Source organism: Aspergillus multicolor (genome assembly GCF_047715735.1).
Source record: "Aspergillus multicolor strain CBS 133.54 unplaced genomic scaffold BDW74scaffold_23, whole genome shotgun sequence".
NCBI classification, from domain to species: Eukaryota; Fungi; Ascomycota; class Eurotiomycetes; order Eurotiales; family Aspergillaceae; genus Aspergillus; species Aspergillus multicolor.
This window is the reverse complement of record NW_027395974.1, coordinates 97,760-121,467: the sequence shown is the minus strand read 5'-3', so window position 1 is coordinate 121,467 and position 23,708 is coordinate 97,760. Positions and strand designations below refer to the sequence as shown.

At 50.2% G+C, this 23,708-nt stretch overlaps 8 protein-coding genes across 8 annotated transcripts; 2 read left to right on the top strand and 6 right to left on the bottom strand.

The window, feature by feature from the left end:
* Positions 1 to 15: 15 nt before the first annotated feature.
* BDW74DRAFT_157958 (nucleoside-diphosphate-sugar epimerase family protein) lies at positions 16 to 1,397 on the bottom strand. Its single transcript, XM_073725227.1, has 2 exons — positions 810 to 1,397; positions 16 to 744 (listed from the first exon to the last, which is right to left on the bottom strand). Exons 1-2 carry the CDS (start codon positions 1,059 to 1,061, stop codon positions 85 to 87), a joined length of 912 nt encoding a protein of 303 aa, XP_073581247.1. The 5' UTR covers positions 1,062 to 1,397; the 3' UTR covers positions 16 to 84.
* A 13-nt stretch (positions 1,398 to 1,410) lies between these two features.
* Positions 1,411 to 7,401, bottom strand: BDW74DRAFT_157955 (chromatin segregase YTA7). The gene is made up of 4 exons (XM_073725226.1): positions 7,331 to 7,401; positions 6,858 to 7,256; positions 4,691 to 6,717; positions 1,411 to 4,641 (listed from the first exon to the last, which is right to left on the bottom strand). The coding sequence occupies exons 3-4, from the start codon at positions 6,699 to 6,701 to the stop codon at positions 1,772 to 1,774; spliced, it is 4,881 nt and encodes a 1,626-aa protein (XP_073581246.1). The 5' UTR covers positions 6,702 to 6,717; positions 6,858 to 7,256; positions 7,331 to 7,401; the 3' UTR covers positions 1,411 to 1,771.
* Positions 7,402 to 7,847: 446 nt separating this feature from the next.
* BDW74DRAFT_157954 (uncharacterized protein) lies at positions 7,848 to 8,638 on the top strand. Its single transcript, XM_073725225.1, has 3 exons — positions 7,848 to 8,234; positions 8,299 to 8,425; positions 8,484 to 8,638. Exons 1-3 carry the CDS (start codon positions 8,097 to 8,099, stop codon positions 8,540 to 8,542), a joined length of 324 nt encoding a protein of 107 aa, XP_073581245.1. The 5' UTR covers positions 7,848 to 8,096; the 3' UTR covers positions 8,543 to 8,638.
* BDW74DRAFT_157947 (putative C2H2 finger domain protein) lies at positions 8,637 to 11,398 on the bottom strand. Its single transcript, XM_073725224.1, has 4 exons — positions 11,084 to 11,398; positions 10,265 to 10,953; positions 9,947 to 10,210; positions 8,637 to 9,887 (listed from the first exon to the last, which is right to left on the bottom strand). Exons 1-4 carry the CDS (start codon positions 11,087 to 11,089, stop codon positions 9,311 to 9,313), a joined length of 1,536 nt encoding a protein of 511 aa, XP_073581244.1. The 5' UTR covers positions 11,090 to 11,398; the 3' UTR covers positions 8,637 to 9,310.
* A 636-nt stretch (positions 11,399 to 12,034) lies between these two features.
* BDW74DRAFT_60077 (putative C2H2 finger domain protein) lies at positions 12,035 to 16,373 on the bottom strand. Its single transcript, XM_073733259.1, has one exon. It carries the CDS (start codon positions 15,703 to 15,705, stop codon positions 12,169 to 12,171), a length of 3,537 nt encoding a protein of 1,178 aa, XP_073581243.1. The 5' UTR covers positions 15,706 to 16,373; the 3' UTR covers positions 12,035 to 12,168.
* A 526-nt stretch (positions 16,374 to 16,899) lies between these two features.
* On the bottom strand, positions 16,900 to 19,660 carry BDW74DRAFT_157942 (pentatricopeptide repeat protein). Its single transcript, XM_073725223.1, has one exon. The coding sequence runs from the start codon at positions 19,588 to 19,590 to the stop codon at positions 17,017 to 17,019; it is 2,574 nt and encodes an 857-aa protein (XP_073581242.1). The 5' UTR covers positions 19,591 to 19,660; the 3' UTR covers positions 16,900 to 17,016.
* Positions 19,661 to 19,855: 195 nt separating this feature from the next.
* Positions 19,856 to 22,299, top strand: BDW74DRAFT_169435 (putative origin recognition complex subunit 3; the record flags this gene model as incomplete). Its single annotated transcript, XM_073726990.1, has 8 exons — positions 19,856 to 19,909; positions 19,963 to 20,172; positions 20,223 to 20,296; positions 20,347 to 20,581; positions 20,636 to 20,775; positions 20,824 to 21,094; positions 21,143 to 21,264; positions 21,318 to 22,299. The coding sequence occupies 8 exons, from the start codon at positions 19,856 to 19,858 to the stop codon at positions 22,297 to 22,299; spliced, it is 2,088 nt and encodes a 695-aa protein (XP_073581241.1).
* A 77-nt stretch (positions 22,300 to 22,376) lies between these two features.
* Positions 22,377 to 23,583, bottom strand: BDW74DRAFT_180619 (uncharacterized protein; the record flags this gene model as incomplete). Its single annotated transcript, XM_073729788.1, has 5 exons — positions 22,377 to 23,023; positions 23,074 to 23,210; positions 23,260 to 23,320; positions 23,374 to 23,493; positions 23,541 to 23,583. The coding sequence occupies 5 exons, from the start codon at positions 23,581 to 23,583 to the stop codon at positions 22,377 to 22,379; spliced, it is 1,008 nt and encodes a 335-aa protein (XP_073581240.1).
* Positions 23,584 to 23,708: the final 125 nt, after the last annotated feature.

The following is a 23,708-nucleotide window of genomic DNA, read 5'->3' as shown; positions in this document are numbered from 1 at the left end:
ATCTTAATTTTATATGGAATACGCGGTGGGCGGGCAACCTGGGTGGACGGGTAACTTAATAATTATGTTATTATACAAAATAAATCACCGCTTCATGAACTCACTTTCCGTCTCCAACCACGCCTCAAAATCTTTCAGACCAGGGTGGATTTTCTTCAGCTCAGCGATATCCGCCCTGTACCCTTCATCATGGAACCACTGGAACATATACCCCATGTCCTTCATCATAGCCATAAAGAGTGAGCAAAGCGGCCGAAATGTCGACGGAATCTTCTGCCCAGTCTTGCTCTCAAACACCTTCACAAACTGGTCATAGGTCAACTCATCGCCAGCAATTGAAAGTCCCCGACCCGCGTACTGCTCGGGGTGTAGGAACCCCTCTGCAGCAAAGAATCCAATGTCGCTCGTCGCCACCAGCTGCAACGGTGCTCCTTTCAGCGTCATCTTAAAACAAGTCGCAAAGACCTTGCCGAAGAAGCCCGGGACGAGATTCTCAAAGAACGCTACCGGACGCAGAATCAACCACTGCATCTCACTATCTTTGGCACTGGTCTTGTCCATCAGGTGACGCTCGATGTTATGCTTGTGGATGAAGTGTGGAACGCGCGTTGGGTTGGTGGGCGACTTCGCCTCGCCACCCCGATCGACTGACGTCTGCACGAAGTATTTGACTTTCTGCTTCAGAGACTCGTCAATCAACGCCTTGCCTTGGGTCTCTTCTAGGGCTTCATTGCCAATGGCGACCTGCTTGTGTTTCTGTCAGCCGCATGTTCCAAAAACTGAGTAGACGTGTATGGTGCGCTAAGTACCTGCACACTGAAGACACCCCAAACAGAGTTCTTCGTGGCTTTCTGGGCGTTCTGAAAGATTGCCGCTGGGTTATCGAGATTCCCTTCGACCAGTTTGATGTTCGATGATAACTGGGCGAGACGCTGGGCCGACGGCGATTGCGAGTTGCGGGTGACGGCAAGGATCTCGAATGGGGCCTTTTTGGCGACGAGGTTTCTAATCAGCGAGCCTCCTTGCTTGCCTGTGGCACCGGTAACTAGTATTGCGTTCATCGTGTGGATTGAGTGTCCGATATGAGGTCCTCAGTATTGTAGATAAAGAGATGCGATGTACCTATAACAGAAGTGGATTGTAGGCTTTCTGTGGGACATTCACATCTAATATAAACTCAGGAGGTGCGAAAATCGCAGCCATAACGTCTCGCAATCGATGTTTCGAGACATTTTGTAATGCATCGGAGGACTCTACGGTGCATGGGCGAGTATTAGATCATCAGTCGGTGCTCGGGCTTGATCTCAACGCCGAAGCCAAGAGAGCGGAGCCGGCTGATTAATCTGCACACCTGCAGTGGGTCGATAGGGCTACCAGTCACAGCTACGGAGTATGGGAAGTAGAACACGGTCACGGATATCTAAAGTTTTAGATTCAGTTTTCAATAATACAGGTAGATCCATGCGAAGATAGAAGCGGAACAAAGCAGTCCATCCCTCTGGGCATGCTGACGCGGCACCAAGAACAACCTGAAGACAGAAACAGATGTAGGTATAAGAAGAAACGATGAGGACGATACGAATGATGGCATGAAGACGGGGAAAAAAAAAAAAGGGGGGGAGAAACAATTCTGTATATCCGCCATTGATCTCATTACACTAATCCATGCTTGCTGCTGCCAGAGTTAACCAAATGTGTGCAAAGTTTAAGGAAGGGAGGTTGTAGGTATGTATGTATGTAGTGGGTACGGTAAATGGGATGAAAGGAGAGTCTAATAACCCGTGCGGAGCTGTTCCTGCGTCTTCTGGCTGATCGGTCCAATATCCTGCACGGTCTGCATGTCCTCGAGGACATCGTTGAAAGCGCGTTGTATCCCACCGGCCACTTTACTGCGGTTCCAGTCACTGCGGGTATGCCAGAGGACATCCATTAGCGCCGTATTGATCTGCTCAAGCTGTTCGACAGAACAACCGCTCGTGCGCTGTGTCATCTCCTTATGTAGCTTCTGTACGTATTCATGGTTGATGATCAATTTTGGCGACTCGTCCTCGTCATTAAGGAGGGCCTGCAGAGCGGTTGGCTGTCTAGAAGCGGCGTCGAAAAGGGGCACGGGGGGCTGCGATTTAGGTTGTGACTGAAATTCAACGCGCACATCCTGGGATTCGTGTGGCTGGGGAGGAGACGGCTGGCTGCTATCCCCTTGTTGGGTGTCAGGAAGGTGTTCCTCTTGCGAGACACGATCAGGATACAGGCTAAGGTCGGGGTAATCGTGCCGCGTGCCGTGGGTGACAATAGGACTTTGGGTGTAGTGTTGTGGGTGGGAAGACTGTTCTGATGACTTCTTGTCGGATGTTGTTTGCGTGGTGGAGGCTTCGTTGGTGTAGTCTGCCGGTTGCGATCCCGGAGCCATGGGAGTCATGGGTCCTCTCTGCGAGAAGCTCGAAAGCCCCGACTCCCGCCTCACCTGCTGAGAGGGAGCCGTCATGGAATAGGCCGGTTTAGGCTGTGCAGACGGCCCGAACGAGCTTGTCTGGGTATCCTTACCAGTGGACTGGTCAGAGTTGGTCATATAAGTATCACCATCGCCATCAGGGTTGATATCATGCGAGCCGTTGGTCGGATTCGAATCATTCAAATCCGACCCATCACCCCGATGATAGCCGTTCGTCATAAAGCTGACAGCCGACCGCCGTGTAGGCGTGACAGGCCGCCCAGGTATGTGAGGAGCAAGATCTGGAAACGAAGCTCCAAGCACCACGGGGCCACTGGACGGGTCGGAATCTGTGTTTCCATGAGGAATTTTGTTATTTATGGCACGAGAAGCAATGGCATCTTCCTCCTCTCGGGCCTTCCTCGCCTTCTCTAGCGCGACTTTTTCCCGCTCCAGCTCCCGGAGGTATACATTCTCACACTCAGCCACGAGTGCCGGCTCCGCCTGTTCGATGGTAGCAATATCCACCTCAACGTTGGAAAGAAGTTCATTCGCACGGAGCAAGCGTTCCTGATCATTAAGCTGCCGCGCATCCTTGGCTAGCCGTTTGATATCCGCCAAGAAGTCCTTAGGTCGCTTGTAGTATCCGTTGGAGAGTCGTTTTTCAATGGTCACAATCTCCAAGTTGTAAAAGAATTTGCCAGAAACGGTCTCTCGAAGACCTAGAACCCCATGCTTGTCATGCGCCTTTTCAAAGGGTCGGAACGTTGTGCGCTGCTCGATGGGGAGGTCACTCGTAACAACATTAGGATCGTCCTCTTCCCACAGGTACCGGATCTGGGATTCATCAATGACACCCGTCCTGAATCGCTTGTACTTCTTGAGTTGATCCATAATCGGCTGGATCCGGATCTTCAAGAGGTTCAGTGTTTGATAATCTTTCTTCTTCTGAGCTTTCTGCTGTTCCTTCGAAAGCGGAGTCTTTTCCGGCGGTGGTGGCGGCGGCGCCACCTCCAACTCTTCAAGCTGTCTCTTCTTCCTGTTGTCAGGATCGGGGAGATGAGAAGGCGAAGCTTTAATAAGTTCAATCACTTTGGAGAAATATTCATACCGCGCCTCGCTACCTGGCGCTGTGAGCTCGAAGATGTTTTTCTTGGAGTAGCCAAATAAATTGCTTAATAGCGCGGCGTCAATCTCTTCGGAAGTAGTCTCCATGATTCCAAGCAGCAGAACAGGATCGGTAGGGGGTATCGACCGTAAAAGTCCCATGAAGGTAGATATCACGGTCGGGCCAACGGTTGCAATCCAGTTATGGAGGCCTGGAATGTAGATGACACTGGGCTTATGGCGTTTGACTTCAGCGAAGAGCTGAATGACTGCCGCTTCAGAAGACCGGGTTGAATCGCTAAGTAATGTCGGAAGATCGAATGATTGAACATGAAGACCTTCAAAGTGATGCAAAAGAGCGCCTGCCAGGTATTGCTGACCCATACCCAGAGAGCCCCGTAGTAATAACCTGGGTCTGAAAACTCGAGATCTCTCGAATTCCTGCTGCATTTGCTCGCGTTGAAATCCCCTGGACGACTCTCCCAACTCCTCATATTGCGCCTCTTCCAGAGCAGTGAGTCTCTTGCGCTGTGGAAGAATTTCTGAAAGTATACTCTTGAGTTCGACCAAGGGCTGACGTAATAATGGTTCAACTGGCTGGGGCAATTGTGTAGCACCGGATGATGTAGACCTCTCGGACGAAGGGACCATTTTCTTGATTGCAAGCATGAAATCCTTCGGCGCAACCTCAATCGTCCTCGGGTCAATCAAGAGCTTCTTGTCAGACTTGTAGATCTGAGGATATCTCCTCTGAACCGCATTCAGTGCAGCTTCCGTACAAAGAGCTCGCAAATCTGCACCTCCATAGCCTTTGGTGATCTCGGCAAGCTCATCCTTAATGGCATCTTGCAGTGGCGGGTCCCAGCCTTTAGTGTGGATGTCTAGGATAGCACGGCGGCCTTCGGTGTTGGGCAGAGGGAAGTAGAATTCGCGGTCGAAACGGCCCGGGCGACGAAGAGCAGGGTCAATAGAGTCGGGGCGATTCGTGGCACCAATAACAATGACTTGGCCACGGCCATCCATACCATCCATCAACGCCAGAAGAGTAGAGACAATCGATGCGTGGATTTGCTCCTGCTTACTTGATCGGACAGGTGCCAGTCCTAAATAATATCAGCATCCATACATAGTCATTTAGAAATCAGAGCTTACCATCAATCTCGTCGAAGAAGATGATACTTGGCTGGTTTTTGCGCGCCTCTTCAAATAGAAGACGAAGTTGCCTTTCAGCCTCTCCCACCCATTTGCTCAGCGCATCAGCACCCTTTCTCATATAGAAGGTGACTTTGCGGCCTTCAGAGCTGACGCTGTTTGCCAGAGCCCTAGCTAGCAAGGTCTTACCCGTTCCCGGAGGTCCATGGAATAGAACACCACGAGGGGGCACGATGTGGAACCGCTGGAAAATCTCTGGGTACAGAAGCGGCAGAGACACCATCTCCTTCAACTGGTCGATATGGCCTTGCAATCCTCCTACACTATCAAAGTTGACGTTCATGTCAACGCCCAGCGGATCTGCATCGGCCAATGCCTGCTTGTCTTTGACACGACCAAGGTTCGCTGGTGTGCCAGAGTGACCTTGCGCTACATCGGCACTGTGCGTTTGGGGCGCGAAGACGCCGGGAAGGGGCAGAGCGCCGCCGGCTGGCCCTGATATTGACCCTTTGGGATGCTGCATCCCTTCGTCGTCGCTACTGTCACTATCAACTCCTCCGGTAGCAGCGTGTGCTCCTGGAGGTCCGAGAATTGCAGACGGCCCGCCGCCTCCAAAGGGCCCATAGGTCGGGAACAGCGATCGCTGCCAGGTGTTGCCACCTCCACCACGGCCACGGCGCGAAGGGGATTCGTTAACTTCATTCTCGGCCTCCTCTATCGGCAGGACTAGATCGGGGCGAATAATGCGGTAATCAACATCCTTGCGGCTGCGCCTGGGCTTCTCATAAACAATTTCTTGCTGTACTCGGCGACGCGGGCGGCTCCCTCTTAGGTCATGAAGTTCTTCAGCCAGCTCCTCTGCGATGTCAACGGCCTCGGACTCCCCACGTGACCGAGAAGCCCTCTTACGGAGGCCCGGGCGTCGGCCAGTTGAGCTTTCATAATCATCATCCTGAGCTTGGCTTCCTTTGCGCGGGGAACCTTGAGATTTTCCAGACTGTGATAATTCATCCTCGTCGTGGGTGTCTTCTTCCTCGGGCTCAAAATCACTTTCATCGTCATTCTTTCGCTGCGAAGACTTTGGTTTCTTCCGGCTAGAGCGGCGGAGCCCAGTTTCTTCTTCGTCCACCTGTGTAGCTTCTTCGGTATTTTGGCTGCGGTTTGGTCTACTTCGTCGCCTTGCGGTTGGACCCTCGTCGTCATCGTCTTCGTCGTCTCCTTTCGCATTGCCATCCCCGTTCTCGGATTCCGGCACAAAGCCTTCATCCTCGGCAGGTGCGTCTTGTCCACCATCGTCCCTGAAGGAATTCGGAGCACTCTCCTGGATCTCCAGCTGTGAAGTCTTGATGTCGGTTAACGTCTCTTCGATGACCTCTGGATCCTCCATTTTTTCGTCTTCCTCGTCGGCTTCGACCACCGCCTCAGTTTCGGGAGCGCGCTTCGACCCGCGTGATGACCGTCGACCCCGCTCTGCTTCGGGACTATGCGTGCCCCTCTCTATAGTCTGAACATGGCGTCCGGAGCTAGTCAATGCCAATATATCTTCGGACTTATCACGAGTTCGTCGAGTCATACGCCGATAGCCTGTGAGGTTATCCTGGGCTGGCTGTCGCTTTATTTTCAGCTTCACCACCTTGCTAGGGGATGGCATAACGTCTTCTTCTTCCTCGTCCTCTATACTCTCCGAGCCCTCATCATAGGTCGGTCTATTGGCGGCAGCCCTTCGCGCGACGATACCTCGAGCATTCCTTGGGGCATCAGCATCAGACTCTTCAGGTGAACTCTCATGTCCATAATCCTCGAGTTCGCTGATTTCGTCGTCGTCGGAGATGACATCGGACTCGGAATCGCGACGCGCCTTCTTCTTCGCGGGACGGGACTTTTTTTTCGATTTGGACTTTGACACTGAACGTCGACTATTACGAACGGGGTGGTCGCTGTAGTCATCATCATCTGAGTCAGATTTATTCGCGCGTTCGATTTCGTCAATTGGTCGTTTGATGCGGGCCATGGTTAATGACCCAGCTCTGTTGATAGCCATCGGTAAGTAAATGGACGCGGGGATACGCAGTGGGGGTAAAATCGCAAGGCGACCAAACAATAAGAGACCAAGGCGTAATGACGACCCTTGACAAGGGTTGAGTCTGCTGCGGACTCAGGAACTCACTAAGTAGGACGAGATCAGATCTCAAGTGTTCTTCACACCCAGTGTTTCACCAGCGATGTACTATCATGAAGGAGGGCCGGTGAAGGTGACCGGGCGGGAGTTCAGACGTAATGAGGTGATGGCCGATATATCGTAGCTAGACCAGTGCAGTAGCTTGCGCACAAGGCAGTGAATGCGCAGGGCGGCCTCAAAAGTAAAAGAGCGATGTTCAAACAAAAGGATTCTTCAAGTAACCACCAACAATACTCGAAAGTGAGGCCAGCCGACCGCGAATCAAAAGCGAATTCGAAGAGCAATAGAAAGGAGAAGAAAGAGTCAACGTTGAAACGCGTCGTAAACAGGCGGTACTATGGTTGTCTCGCCGGTAGCCTAAGCTAAGAGAGGATCACTCGTCTTGGTCTCGATGGGTGTCAGCGCATCAAAAATCAGGATTGATGGGAGCCAGAATCAATGAACGCAATGAGCACGCATACCTACTCAGCGAAAACCCACAGCGGCAACGAATTGTCATCAGTCAAGATGATTTGACCGGGGCGAGGAGATGGTCACTTTTCACACGCCCTCTTTGTCACGCTCTCAATCTCTCGCACTGCGAGTCTTGAGGCTGGAATCGCTCGGGTCTTGCTGCACTAGCCACCGGCTGAGCCACGACTAGATACCTATCAGGCTTAGCGGCGCGGCTAGAGCCCAGTTTGTGCCTGAGCCTTAAGGCTGAAAGGCGCCGTCCCCACCGCCTCTCACCTTCCGACCAGTGGACACAAACACGATTCCAGCCTGGACTGAGATCCATCCGAGATCACCGCAAACTCAGCACATCAGAACCCACCGTAAACACCGCATCTCCATGCTTTTTAGAACTGTAAAATATCATGAATAAGCCATGAATATTGATTTGAGTCAGATTGTCGACTTTCAACAGGTCTTTCCGGCTCTGTTGACTCATTTTGGCTGCGGTCAAAAGAAGAGTAAAGAGTGATGAAAAAGAACAAACACGCAGCCAGTTTTTTGGGGGCCAGCGCCTCCGCCCTGCATCGAAGCTTATCGCCTTTTGACTTCGCTTCCTCCCCGCTTGTTCTTGAACCCCGTCTATGCGACCCGGGGCCCAGCTCTTGATATCATGTGACCGCTGACTCAGCCACGCCGCTGAACATCACTACGAAACATTTGATTTGTATAAAATCGCTGTATGGAAGCAGACATAATAATTTGAATTTGGTATACCGGAAATCAATATCCAAAATGCCGCCACGTTTTAATTCCAGCTTCTATCGGCCTCTTCTCCGCAGAAACCTCGCGACTACCCCTGCCCGGCCAAACACCGGTATGCCGCCTCATCCTCCACCTCAGCAACCCGAGCCAAGCGCCTACAAAGAGGGAGTAAGTCTCCGCCTAGTTCATATCAATCTTCCATAGAGTGCATTTGGCAAACTTCTTATACCAGATGTCCCGCTACAAAGCCTTCGCCAGCCCTTTCGCAAAAGTCTTTCTAGGGGCCGTCTTCACGTATCAAGTCATCTACTGGACCTGGGTGAAGTTGGACATGGAGGAGGTCAAGGTTGGTAAGAATCGTACGTCTTAGTCTCTGGTATCTGGCTTGTGGGTCTCTCTACTCATGATTTATGCTAGAGCAACTAGCTGCCTTGGAGAAGGAGGCGAGAGAATTGACGGGGGTGGGGAAGAAGTGAGCCCAGTCAGTTTAGGCTTGAAGCTGAAAAATGTACTCTATCTCTGTATACGCATGTGCTTACTGTTTAAAGAAAATATACCTATTGGTCCATGTCCTAGAAATCATGTTGTCTTAAATTGATGTTTCCCGCCCTACGAGTAAATATATATATAGTATAATACTGAGCACGCAAAGAGTCGTAAACGCATCTGGAAGCAGCAAAGATAAGCTGAAGTGCCCTGGAAGTCTTTCCCCATCATAAACATGTCTCGAATTCTAACCAGATAGCTTCACCCACACCGTTTATATCCATTGAGGCGTCACCATAACAAACCTTTCATTATGGTGGACTGCTATACTCAGATTCGACGAGGCTGTTGCCTGTTATTTTATGCTCATCCCCACCTTCAAGTTCATCTGTTTTGTCCCGTGTATAACGCTCTGATATATAATTCCTGCTTGTCACATGCTCATGGCCTGAAAGAAGAAGCCGGTCTTGATGCGCGAAATTGATGTAATTGAAACGCTTCCCTAGATCGTGGAAAATGACACGGCAAAAGCCACATCGGAAGCTCAGCTTTTCGTTTTAGCCCAGCTGGTCCTGACAGACCTAAGTCTGCATCCCCTCAATTTTGGTGAAACGTTGATGGTTGAGTATGCGAGCGCATGCTGCACCTCTAAGCAAGACATCAGGTAACATACAAAGTCGACTTTAAACAGAAATGTTGAAACTGTTCATTGTCGCTATCTGCCTGTCTCGCCCAGATGTAATCTTGCAGCCGTATGGCTATTCATGTGATATGCCATCTCTTGTCCCTGGGGTTTCCGACAGAAGCTCCGACGCGGCGACCAGGATCTTCTGCAGAATATCTCGGTTCCTGTCGGATAGCTCGCTATCTTCGGCTATATCGTCTTCCCCCATACAGCCTCGCCTTCGCCGGTGATTGTGAATCATTTTCGTCATAGCATTGATCACGCTTACCGCTGCTTCGGATATCATATTGTCCATTTTGTCATGCCGTGAGTTGGCACATTTGGAAGGGTTACGCATGCTGTGCGCCAATGCTGGCTCAAGTTCCAGTGCTGTAAGTGCCGAGAGCTCCATTGACTGTGACTGGATGTCAGTGGCGTGAAACATATCGTGCTCTCTGGTTGGATTCAGCATTAACATGTCGGAATCCGCAGCCCGAATGGCCGAACGAATTGCGACAAGCGGATCCTGGGAATCGCAGTCGGCAGCACGTATCAAGGTCTTCGGTTCGGTTATGCTCTGGACAGGTTGTGACTTTGCTCCCGCCGGCACTTTGTCCACAAGGGTTGATACAGTATTCTCTGACCTTACTCTTTCATACCATTCGCGTGACCTGGGAAGCATGTCAGATGCCAAAAAAAGACTCATTACACCAGGCATGTATAGTCTCACCTCTCCAGCAATTCTTCACCATCCTCAGTATTATGCATACGAGCAAGATGTTGGCGGAAGTTATCCAGGCGCGGCCATTTCTTATTGCTCCGTGGGCAGTTTCGCCCGAAACACATGTATAAAATCTTGGGTCCGCGTTCCGGCTCCTTCTTGTGAACGCATTTCTTGTGCCGTGCAAGGTCATTGATAGTACCGAACCCCTCCTTTCGCGTACAATTCGGCAAATCGCACTTGAACAGCTTCTTATGTCGGGCTTCATGTTTTCTGGGCACGTTAACAAAGGAGGCACATCAATAAGCAGATAGGTCTATGGTTTACCTTTTGTCAGACGGACACTTGCCCGTCCATGGGCATTTCGGGTAATTGCATCTGACCACTTCATTGATAATTGAAGAGGGTGTTTGTAATTGTCCAGAAATTCCCGGAGGCTCGCATAGCTGGGCTGAACTGATGTCTAACAGCGCCATCTTCTCGTCTCCATCGTAATCCTGCGGGTCAAGGTGTGGACTGTAAGCAGAATCCACAACATTCGAGGTAGAGATTGATTGGGTAGCGCAGCTGCGCGTGCTATACCCGGAGTCAGAGGAGTGTAAACCATTATACTGACTCCCAGTCTCAGAGGATTCGCTGTATTGCTCAGCAGAGCACCTACGATCGAACTCGCCCGTCTCTTGGACTACCCCCAGCGGCCGCGTGGAAAATGTCACATTGGCAGGCACACCTGTTATTCGAAGCGGTGTCCAAGAGTCCTGGTCATTTAGAAATCGCGCCGACGAGTATTGGGAATGATCAAGAGGCTGCGGGCTGGGCGATGCCGACTGTTGGAGAGGTGGCAGCCACTGAGTAAAGAGAGGGCCATGATGCTGGGAGAGGAGTACGGGGGCTGCCGCAAGTTGATAGCCCAAAGTTGAACCGCCAGGGCTAAGGTCGGCGGTGGGTTCGATGGGAGACAGCTCGCCCGTAGGCGTTGCACTGATACCCTGAAGAATGGAGTCGCCCCAAGCATGCTTTTGCCCCTATAAGTATTAGCTGCGGTTGGATCATAATAATCACTCGGATTAGAATGTTTGTTCGATGTCATAGAGCGGAGAAGGGGGAGGCAGGGCAATTCCGGGGAAACACTGAGCGGGTACTTACACTCATAGCGGCAATCGGTGCGACCAGAATAACAAATAAACTTGACTCAAGCAGGGGCTCAATGCAGTTACCTGTGCTACCGCTGGCGCCCGAGCGAAAAATGCAATAAGGATGAGTTCGAAGGCAGAGATATTGTGAAGATCGAACGGCGGAAAATCATATAGGATCGAATCAAATACTAAGACTTGGGATTCACAACACTCGGGAGTAGAAGACAGCGGCAGAGCGATCGGCTTTCAAAATTCTTCAATTATTGAGACTATCATCTGTTTGGCTTAGCTTGGTGATAATTGTCGTGTGCGTGAAAAAAAAAAAAGGAAAGAAAGGATGGGATAAATGTTGAAGGGTAAGCGATTGTGGCCGGCAGGGAAAAAGCAAAGGGATGCGAGCAAAAGCATTCAGGCAAAGGATGCAAAGACAAAGCATTGGGGTATTGTGCCCCCCTCAGGAGCAGCGATGACAGGACTAGACTGTACTTTGAGCAACCATCGGACGAGAATAGGCCGAGTGAGTGCATGATTAGTGCTGTTGACCTGCAGAAAGTGAGGCATCCGCGGATATGAAAAATTCTCATTCGCTGCTCCATGTGAGGAGACAGGACTGTCAAAATGGCTGTCCCTTTGGGGTATATACGGTGTAGGACCTTTGAGTCTGCGTGACTGTTCCTGTAAGGAGTCTTTTGGGGTAGACCGAACAGCCGACTGACATTTTGATAGATGTCGATCGCGGAACCTGGTCAAAAGTACCAGGAAATATGTTGCGTCCTCATCAGTCATCAATTCGTTAAAGTACACTTCCAGCAAACTTCCAAGTATCATCAAATATAAGTGGTACCTGTCGTATCGTGCCTGTATGGAAGTCTCAGGGTATAAAGATCGATATAGACGCCAACCATGTTACACAACAATGCCAAAGGAAATATGATAACAGTGATATTGCAACAACTCAGACACTTAACAGAACGCCAATTCCCGTTTCCAAAGGCACATCGTGGTCAAATACAACACCATACCACAATCTGCCAAATCTGCCTCTGGGTATCACGTACAAAAGTGGCCAAAAAAAAAAACTCATCATTGGTGAAGTTATTGGCCTTGATAGCCTGAATGGTATGACATGGTCGATGCCATTGGCCCGTGATATGTATAGTGGTTATCCGCTCCGCTGGATACGTACGACGCGCTTTGTGGATCATATTGCATTTCAGTGGGGGACATGGAAAAATTGTTATACTCCGGTAGCACCCTTAGGTCCTGATTATCGGCAACATTCAGTCGAGGTCTGGCATTGAACGGCGGAGGATAGGTCACTGAGTTCTGATGTTGGTGCATGGCTATTAGCCGTGGTTGTTCCTCGGTCAGGGCAGTCGGTTCAGGCACGCCTCCATGTGCCGCGTACGGCGAGACACCTCCAAAACTGTTCAGTTGGCTGGGCACCGTACCGTCCATAGGCATCGAGGTAGTAGGATTGTACGATGTGTCCGTACTAAATGGTATCGCAAGCGATTCGGATGGCCCCGCATGGCCGCCTGGATACTGTGCCTGCGTGAAATTAATCGATGGCCCAAGAGCCTCAGCCATCCTCCCAGCGTTTAGCCTTGGAGCGAACTCTTTGCCTTCCTGGCTGACCAGCATTTGGCCAGAACAAGGACTATTAGAGAAGGTGTCGATGTTGTGCAGGAAATCTCTCTCATCGACAAGACCGAGAATCGGAATGGCCAATTGCTCCATGTGCTTGGCTAAATGGACTGTGAGCTTTTTCCAGTTGGTGCAGACATTGCCACAGAATCGGCAAGGTTCCTCTCTAGGGCTTTTTGCTGTGTCAAATCGGCAGCTTTCCACGAGCTCCCAAAGTTTATTGATTTCCTGCTCACGGTTGAGCTCCTCCTGCACCTCAGGGGTGATTATACCAGCTGGCCCCCTTTTTGGCGGTTCCTTGTTCTTCGACTTTTTAACTTTTGGTTCTGGCATTTTGTGTTCGCGAACGAGATGCTGCACAAAGTTGTCTTTCCGGTAGCATTTGTGGCGACAATCAGTAAACGAGCATTCCCACCACTCGAGCTGCCGATGCCGCTCGCTCTCGTGGCGAACCCAGTCGGCTTTGCGTTTGAATGACTTGGGGTCGGTGCAGTCCGGAAACGTGCAAGTGAAAGGTTGTACATCTTCATAAATATGCTTGGTCCAATCTGACGGCTTCTGGAACTTCTTAACGTGAAAGCAAACCATACATTCAAACTCTGCTGGCAATAGCTCGACCTGTGGTGGCGGAAGCGGAACCCCTGGCGGGAACTGGGCTGTTGCAATTGTCGTTTCCCCTAGAGCCTCGGGGCTCCCCTGTGTTTCTCCTCGACCTAGAATCTGAAACTGGGTGTGCGAATCTGCATCTTGAGCTGAGATGCGGGGTGGTAGAAGTTTGGCATCACCTCCTAGGGCGAAGCAGGATTTCCCGGCCTTGCACTTCCCGCGATTAACATCCTGAGCGTGTGTTTGTTTGATTTCGATCAATCTCTTGTATCGCCGGACCTGCTCATGTGCAAAACGATCGATCAGAGCGGGTTCAAGCCGTGGGTTGAGCTGGAGAATCTGTGTTCTGAATCCTTCCAAAGTTGGCACCGGTAGGTTCGGTGGTATCGGGAATTCCATGACAAGGCCTTTTTCATCGCTGTCATCATCGTCCTCTTCCTCGCCGTCTTGATCGGGCCCCGCAGGATTGACGTCGGCGTTAGCCGTGGACTCAGTTGTGTAATTGATGTTGGGTACCGGGGGACCACCGTGACTTGTCATGAGTTCAAACAACCCTGGTGCTCTGGGCACCTCACTTCTACTCCGTCCTCGCACCTTGAGCGTGTTCCAAGGTTTGGATGTAGAGTTTGGAGATACGACACTCAGTGAGTCCTTGCCGCCAATGGCAGCCATTTGCCTTGTCGTTGCCATGACTGCACCGCCAATGCTGTAACTACTAGGAGACTTTTGGGAGAGACCCAGGCTCAGTCGATGAGGAAAGCTGTCTTTTCTCTGGGGGGTTGGCTTGCTTTCTGTGTCCTGGGCTTCACCTTCAAGAACAGGTTCAATGGTAGAAATGTCAGTTTTTTGGCGTTGTCGCTTCAGGAGACCGCCTTTTTTCTGAGGGAAGTACTTGAGGAGGCTGCTCCTCCTCTCGTGTTTCTTCCCTTTTCCATTTCCATTGAGATTCATCATCTGGAAGGATTTGATACTATTGGCATCAAGATCGCGCGTACCCCAAGTAGCAACGCGGGATAAAGCATCGTATTCTCGAGCACGTCTCTGATATTCAACCATGGCTTGAGTAGAGCTGACCGGCTGGTCCCGTGTTGTTCGAGGAGCCGAATCCAGCTCAATGTCGCGCCATGGAGGAGATCCCAAGAACTGATGAGGCTGCGGCTCACCCGTTTCTGTGACCTGGGGCTCAGGAGGAGTGATTTCAGATTCTTCATGTGTCCACATCTCCTCCTTCACACTCACGGGTGCTGATGAGTCTGACCCATCCTCGCTAAAATCGCTTGTCTCCTGGAGCACAAGTCCTGGCCCAGGGACCTCAAGACGACTAGGATGAAATTTAAGATTGAAATAATCTTGTTGGAGGGACGGATCTCCGGTGCTTTTCGCCCTTCGCCTACTTCCACGATGGTCACTTCGGCCTCTCTGGGAAGGCAGGTAATCATCGCCAGCTTCACTGTGGGCCTCGCTAACGGCCTCCGACCATGTGTAGATATCCGCATTCCTTTCCGCCAACTTTCGTTGCGAGTCTATCTCGTTGGGGCTGAGGACATATACATCCTCTCGCGCATTCGGTGCGAGGCCGGATTGACCAGTCAGCACATTTGGAACCCACGCCCCGTTCGCTGACCTTGAAACTGAGTTGCTATCAAACTCCATGGTAGCATCTTCGTCCGAGGCGTTAGACGCTCCCCCGGGGGAAAGATGTACGGACGACTGGCTCGGGCGGCGGTTCGTTGAGAAGCTATCTCTGACAGGTGAATCACCTCGTGAGTAACTCTCCACTTTGACAATTGGGCTTATCGTGGTGACGGATTCAGGGATTGGCCGGGGGCTGAGAGTGTCGTTTATAGAGGTGGTAATCAAGCGAGGTATGAGCGGCTGACGAGACCGCGGAGCGCGATGACTACCAGCACTCATCGCGTCCGAAACTGGGCTTGGATGGTTAGTAAGGTTCGGTGTAAGGAGCTGGGAAGGGTCCATGGTCGCGTGGGGTGATGGCGGTATATGATCGAACTGATTTGGCAACGATATTTGTGTGTTGGTGGTTGGCCAAACACCGGGTATCGTTAAATCAGCAGGCGAAGCATGGCCGCTTATATCACTTGTCCAGTCGTCGGCTGGGCTGAGAAATTCAGAATAGGAAGTACCATAGCCCTCGTGGTTGTCTGGTGTTGAGACATTGTTGACGGAGCGCTCTAACGGCGACGCGGAGCTATTCCACGCGCTCCCCCGATCCTCGACAGGCGTCAATCTGAGCGCAGTTGATTGGAACTCTGCCTCTTCAGGATCGATCGCGGTAGAAAGGTACAGATTTGAGAGTTCGGGGTCAAGGTTTCTATCGTTCGAGTCGCTCTGGACGAACTGATGCGGGGCAGCTGACATCTTCCCTCACTCAATCGATGAAAGAAATCCCAGTTTTAGGTCGACGAGAAGAGCGCAAGACTTGCTGCTCTCCTTCTTACAGACTCTGGTGTGTCCGGTTATGTACTTGTCACTTGTACCCGATGAGAAGGATAGAGAGTGACATATCGAGCACGTGGTAGTTCTGAGGAAGATTTCAACCTTTGAAATGGGGCAGCGGATTGGAGTATAAGAGGACAAGCGGCCGACGTTGCCCGGTATTTTGCGCAGTTCTAGGTCATTGACTTGTGTTTGTCGGGATATATTTGGTAGTAATCAAGACGGTTCTGGTCCAGTCGATAGAATGACGTCGAGAAGCCGAGCACAGAGGCTAGTAAGCAAGGCAGTATAAGATAAAAAGCCTGTGGTGAGACAAGGCAGAAAGATAAGAAGCCAAAGGAGGCTGTGTTTGAAGAAAGGAACAGGGGTGGAGAGGAATGATGACGGGTGGGAGGAGGCTCTGAAGCAAGGGAAAGAGGGACAGCAGGGCTGAAAGACAACAGAGGGGAAGGAAACAAGGTGGGGGAGGAAAAGAAAGGAGTCAAGGCTGCCTTGGTATATTACAACACTGCAAGTCCAAGAGCTGGCGCCAAACTAGAGGCTGAGAATGACAGCTGAAGCGCTGACGACCCATTTACAGGTGGAATGCGAAATTCTTTCCATGAGAAGTTCAGTTGATCAACGTACGTACATTATTATTTTTGTTGACAGATATCCACTGCTTAGACTCTGGTTCAGGTTCTTGTTCAATGCTTTTATCTCCACCACCCCACAGATCGAAGGGAGGACGGAGAAAATATCCTGTCTCACACGCTTACATACATCCAATGCTGACATTATGGTGCTCGAAAAAACACATTGAATGCTCTCCGAAATTCCTCCATGACCCTTTGAAGTCGACTGCAATTAATGGAATCTGCCTTCCAAGGTTGTACCAAGTCATTTCAGCCACAGCGAAGCCACGAACCCGGTACTTACCGCAGCCACACCTCGTGCTTCCAGACTCCCAAGGCACCCTGGGCAGATTTCTGAAGAATGGATGTATAGCAATGATATCATAGTCTCATCCAAGTTGTTGAAGAAGAATAGTTATTTGCTATTGGGCCTGCAAGATATGATGCTGTCTACGACACATGGTATAGAATCTAACAGTGAGGAACGAATCTAATAAAAATATACAAATGGTGTGCATCATGCTATCGTACAGTAATGCCAGTTCGCAGCCGGAAACTCCCCCATATTTACAAGTCAAACCTAGCACCCACAGTGAATAAATTGATCACAATCATAATCCTATCTCATTGAAATCAGACCAGAGTTCTCGTCACCCAACTTCGGCCCAAGATATATCTCAGGCACGCCCATCTCGACTGCGACCGAACAGAGTTGCTCTTCCACACGACTAGGATCAGGCGTTTGATTAGTGCGAGCATTGACCTGACCCATGACAATGCGCAGCAATTCAGTCATGATCTCAAGCTTATGTGTCTCTTTTTCCTGGGGATCCAGCGACTCGATGGTAAGCCCTCTTGATTCAAGCGCCGCAGACTTGCGATCACTCAAGAGCTCAACAAGGCGTTGAATGTAGGCAATATTTGCCTTACTTTGCGGCGTTGAGGAGAGACGGCGGAGACGGTGTTTAGGAGTGTCTGATGGGACGGCGGCGTGACGCGCAATGGACAGGATGATGAGGCGGGCGGTTGCTTCATCGGGATGAAAGCCAAAGGTTGAACGGAGGGAGGAGAGAGCGACAAGGGTGCCTGGGAGGTCTTTTGAAAGGCAAAAACACCGTATGATTTGATCGTAGAGATCTTTGGAAAAGTTTTCCTGTGTCGTGATTTGGCCTCGAGTGGACAGTTTGGAGAACCAGGTAATCATTTCGGCGTAAAGAGCACGGGCTGTTGGAAAGTCGGCAAGATAAGCTGTGCGGCTGCGATCATATTGAACTTTACCGCAGTCCCAGAGACAAGCATATGTCTCGAGATCCGGCTGCACACTAGAAGACAGTGCTCTGTATTTGGTCCAAAGAGCACCAATGTCTTGTTTTCGGAGTTCGGCATAAAGGAGGTGATTCATGAAATAAGAGTTTGGCTGGATTCGAGAGCGCGTGAGGCTGTTGACAAGCTGCTCGATTGCTCCCTCTTCGCCTCGCCGTGTGTAATATAGGAGTAGAATCGAGAAAGTTTCAATGGTAGCTGCAGGCATCGGTCGTTGCATAAATCGAGGGATTCGAGCACCCTGGCGCCGGGGTACCGGGGGCGCTAACTCATTTGCGTTGGCTTGCGAGACTCGGTCTAGCCGCTGTTTGATCATAGACCAGCCTAGCTGTTCGGCCTTTTCTCGAGCAGGCGCACTCCCTTCACGAAGCCAACCCGCAATCAGACCGTTGAGATGTTTGGGATCTGGCCTAACGCCTCGTTCATACATCAACTCAATCACAGAAGCCGCGGAGTCGACTTCACCCATTCCGATCAATTTCTTCAACCAACTGGCATAGAAAAATCGGTTTTCGTAGCGACGTGGTAGAACCGTCAGTGTCGAAAGGGAGACTTTGTTAACATCATTTTCGGAAACGGCTGACGCCTGCAGGTTACCCGCCAGTCCAAGGGCTGCAGTGTACAATGCCGTTGAGTCGTTTGCCGAATCTTTGCCAGTAACCATCATATCTTTGAACACGGCAATGGCGAGGTTGAGTTTTCCACCCTTTAAAAGACCAATGCTGATCCGATCATAGTCCTTCATAGTCATCTCATGCCGAAGCATCGCTTTCAATTGCAGATAGAGAGCCCACAACTTAAATTCTGCTTCTTTACCGGACTGTCGTCCCCAGGCGGTAATGATGGGAATCAGGACGCGAGCATGTTGAGGGCTGTCATTCGTAATGAATGCTAGAGCAATGTCCTGAGCTCTCTGTGGGTTGCCTTCGGCACTGAAAAGCTGCACCCCAAGCTTCCAGTAAGCTTCCAGGTCTTCTTTCTGCTGGCTAAGCCCAGCCTGGTGCATTTCCCATTGATCCAAAGCAGCTTTGGTTTTGCCCAAATGATGCAAGGATTTTATGTAGGCAAGTATATGACCCGTAGAGAGAGACCGGCAAGCCGACAAGGCGTCCTCAGCTAGAACTTGTATACGAGCCGCGTGTGAAGTCTGGGAGGACCATAATAGCGTCATAGCTTCCTGAGGTATCGCATCGACAAACCCGGGAACGGTCTGCCTGCATCCACGATACCAATTCCAGAGTTCGTGACTGGCTTTCTCATTAGACTCGTCGATAGCATACCGCTCCAAAGAACGGTTAAATCTATCAATATAGTTGCTATGGTCCGAGTCCTGGATTGCGAGTTGGTATGGTTGTCGTTCAGTTTCCTTCTCCGGCTTCCCTTCCTTTTTTCGCATCCAGTTCTCTTCCTCCAAGGCTAGGCCTTCAAACTCCTTTTTGAGCATCTGGTCTAACTCCTCGTCGAAAACGTCATCAAGGGTGATGGTATCATCATTGCAATCGTTCGCTTCTTGTTTTCGCAACGCTTCTAATGCAATAGCCCTTTCATCCTCCGGTAGACTTTGTATAAATTCGCCGTTTGGGCCAAATGGGTCCTCCTTCATGGCCTCTAACTCACGATCCAGCCGTGAAAGTTCACGCTCGACTTCTTCCCTTTCCGCGTTGTCCTCCGCTTCCGGGTCGATTTTCCGTCTCTTCGCGCTCCATAGATTATCCTGCTCGTAAAACTTGACTTTGTCATTTGGACCGCCATAATCAAGAGACCGCGGCGCTATCGCCGTAAATGTTCGTGAAAAGGAGCGAGGCGAGGCCTTGCTCGAGCGGGCCACATGTTGATACCACCGAGCTCCTCGAATCACCGGGCGGAGCATGAAGTGAGAGGGTTTATAACATCGGCTTCAACGAGAAACCAAATAGACAGTGAGTGACACTGAGGGTAGTATTTAGGCAAAACAGGCGAGTGTAGCTGAGCTGCAGAAGAGTTGATCCAGCGAGGAAATTCCCCCGGCCAGTCCGCGGAGCTTCCCGATCTGGCTTAGACTTATCTGCCGCGGATTTCAGGCACTCAGAAGAGTCCCCCAGGGAACGCGGTATCATCCCTTTTTCAACACGATTGCAGAGGCAAGGATAGTGATCATGGAAATGGAAGCAGACGCTGGTGTCTTCTCAGAAGACAACTCGAACTCCCAGGTATGGTCGTCACAGAGCCCCTAGCTCAAAAAACCTCGACTAACAGGCCGAAGGGCGTCTATATCTACAGGCCGGCAGATGCAGGAAAAGCTCTCGGGGAACGGCCTTTTAAAAGACGAAAAGTCACACAAGAACCTAAGAAGACGAGCGAAGAATTTTGTCCATTCGTGCCGCTGCTGAACGGAGATGAGAGCGAGAAATCCGTCCGATTGAGGTACCATACATATGAGCAGTTATGGTCTATCCAGGAGGCGAAGATCCAGGTCAGTGCAGATACCCACAAGTTCTCTTTATAGATCTAACAACTACCTAGAACATTTTGGATGAGGTAGATGCCGAAGTTCTTGAGAATGTATCAACATTTGTTAAATCAACGTCACGGGACACGTAAGACAACGCATGTGAAGCAGACGATGCAAATCTAACGGACGCATTAGGTACGCTGGCTGTATACCTGCGGCACTCGTTACCGTCGGCTCAAACGTTTCATCTTTAACTCGGCTTCTCTCTCGATTAAACGATCAATTGACATCTGTCGGAGAAGGGGGAGTAGTGGTTTTGGAATCTGGCGATGCGCCCAACCTCAAGACAACATTGAAGAACATTATACGGGCTGCGATTACCAATACAGAAGGGAATGATGGATATCAGAGCTTCCTAACTGACCGAGAGGTAAGTTGGCTTTTTGTTCATGTCGGCATCAGTTCTAAGAGCTGAGATCATTAGGGCCCAAGACTCCTTGGATATGATCTCGACCTACTGGGTGACTATGTGAATCGGAAGAATATCAAACATCTGGTCCTGGCTTTCCGGGACAGCGAGGCCTTTGATCCCGGAATTCTTACGGATATCTTCTTTCTTTTGAGGTAAGTTAAAGAAACCTAAACAAGACGAATAAAAGCTAAGATTTTCAGTTCATGGCTTGATAGGATACCATTAACACTTTTATTCGGCATATCTACATCAGTCGAACTCTTTGAAGGAAGATTACCGCGATCGAGCGTTTCCTTGCTCAAGGGAAAATATTTCGAACTCCACGGCGCCAGCAATTGCGTTGATCGAATATACGAGCGAGTACAAACAGAAGCAGGCAAGTTCTGGCTTGGGTGCAATTTTACTGGCGTCCTCTTTGAGAAGTCGAATGATTATTTCCAGACTCCAGAGGCATTTTGTCGAACAGTAAAGGTAGGGCCTCCTGTAAACAATCCGGATTCCAGCTAACACCGTTACTAGTACGCTTACATGTCCCACTTTTTCGCCAACCCTATATCTGTACTCCTCGCAGACGATATTCCAGCCGATCTACAGCATGACAGGCTTTGCGAAGCCGTCCGGAATGTACCGTCTTTTAGAGAGTAAGTTGCTCAATCCTTCTTGTAGTACTACTCTTGGTTTTGACGCTGGGTAGGCATTGTGAGTTTCTGTTGGTAACGGGTCATTCTCAGCAAGTGCACCATTTGTTAGAGGATGATGAGCTTTTTCTTTCGCGGATGATCCAGCTTGTCAAAGCTGGACAACAATCAATGCATGACATGTTCGGAGCAGTGGGGCTTGTGTCTTTGCTGCTTAAGGATTTGAATTTCCCCAAAAAGTCAAGCATCTCGGAATTGTCCTCCCGCGCATTATCTGGGGAGCTGCAAAGCTCGCGCTTACTCGACGACATACTGTTGGCCTTTCGACGCCTGAATTCCCAGAAACTCGAAGAGATATTCTCCCTTTTGTTGCCTAAAGCTCTAACGAAACTCACCGACTTTCAAAATATCGAGCGGGATCTAAAGTCCCTCAATCAAGCCTGCGACGGGACGGAACCTCTGCGCAGTGAGTACGACAGCCAAAACTCTGTCATTGCCACAACCATAGTGAAACAACGCGTCAAACTCAACACCGGCAAAGCCGAACTGCCAGAGGAGTGCATAAAGTACACAAGGATCATAGACCGTTTTTATAACTTGTTGAAGTCATATTTTGCCACAACCCTGGTCTACCCACAAGAACTACCGCTACACGAGGCGTTTCTGCTTGACATGCGAAACCCTATCAAGGAAGTCTTCGCACCGCGGGTGCGGTTTGCAATAGAGCGAGCGTTGGCGACCCCGTTTGACTATCTCATGTATACGTCGCAGGACACGGAACGCAAAATTCCTGCCAAGCAGCCTCCCACGTCGATCCTATACCAGCTGTACCTCGAGTCCGGCGCTCTTGTGAATATGCATGACTTATGGACTGCGTTCCACGCAGTTTTTGAAAGCGAACAAGGCGACAATTGCGACGAGCGAATAACGATGGCGTTGTTCTATAGAGCGCTATCTGAGCTCCGGGCACTGGGGATGCTCAAACATAGTCGGAAGAAGTTGGATCACGCTGCGAAGTCAGCGTGGATGGGTCTTTGAAAGGATATTCCAAGACTCTGTTACTCAAGGGGTATCATAACGTATGGAAACTACATTTCTTAAGAGCATCAATGCAGTCACCCTGAGATCGGAAGTTGTATGATGTCGTCGCGGCCTAGCGGACGCCTTCCGTCACTCAATACCATGGCCTCTCGTCTTCGCCTCCTTAAAGCTTGCTCTTCAGAGTTGCGCTCTCGAGGCCGCCGACCCGGAATTGGCCTTGAACCGGCAGTGTCGTCGCCATCCACCATCCACACGTCGCTTTCTCCATCCGCGCCTTCGTTGTCGCTTAACTCATCATGATCATTTTCTTCCAACATACTACCCATCAAGCCATACTTCCGGAGCTGTTTTGCTCCCTCTGGATGTGATGATAACGTATTGAATATGTTGCTCATGGCTGCGTCATCGGACCACCATGTCTTCATAAGAATCACCACATCCTGTCGCCGAGAGGGCTCTGCCGAGGCACATGGAAACGGATAGTTGGCAAGCCATCGGCTGATAATGCCTGCCTCTAGCGCAGCAGGAATATTCTCCTGAAGAAGTATGTTGAGCGTCCTCATAGCTTTTAGTTCGAAATGGGGGCGTGTTCTGGGGAAAATCGGAGATATCGTGTCGGAGGTTATCTCGGTGTGTTCCTCAAGCAGATTGCAAAGGCAGTCAACTAGCGCAGTGTATGTTGATACGTCTTTTAATTGGGAACATAGAGACGTTCGTGAAACTATAAGCATCAGCACTATAGAGGGTTGGATTGTGGTGCGGAAAACGCACGGGCTCGGTTTGAGACGAGAAAGAACGCTGCTGATATTGCCTTGTTTCGTCTTTCGGAATCCTTGTTGGTTAGGTCTTCGAGTAGTAAATCTTTAGTATCCCCCTTTACAGACCGTTCAGCGATTATGCGCAATGCACTGCATATGTCAGTCAGTTGCTAAACTAGAGTTTTGTCGGCAACCATACGCGGAACGGAGGTCATAGCTTGTGCTGTTGGAGAGTTTCAACAGGGTATCCAGTTTGAGGGCTGATGTTCGTCATTAGCAAAACCATTGCAAGGGGGAAAAGCTTGAAGTATACCATCTTCCGTGCCCTCATTAATTATCTTGTCATCGTTGTCATCGTTCTTGATTTCGGTCAACTCGTTTACTTGGTGGAGATCGGCAGCGATTCCGCGCACGGCAAAGAATAAGGTAACGCCTGATAGATGAGTATAGGTTGGCGCAGGTTAGCTCATACGTACATACCTAGACATAGCCATAATAGCCTGTCGCTCATATGAGAAGCCATTGCGCTGTCATAGATTCATCCCCGATGTCATGGAGATAAGAAGCGGAGACAAGACATGGCAGAATCAAGGCGGTGAACCATATTTTTCGGCAACCCAAAAATTTCGGAGAATCAATTCGAGAGCT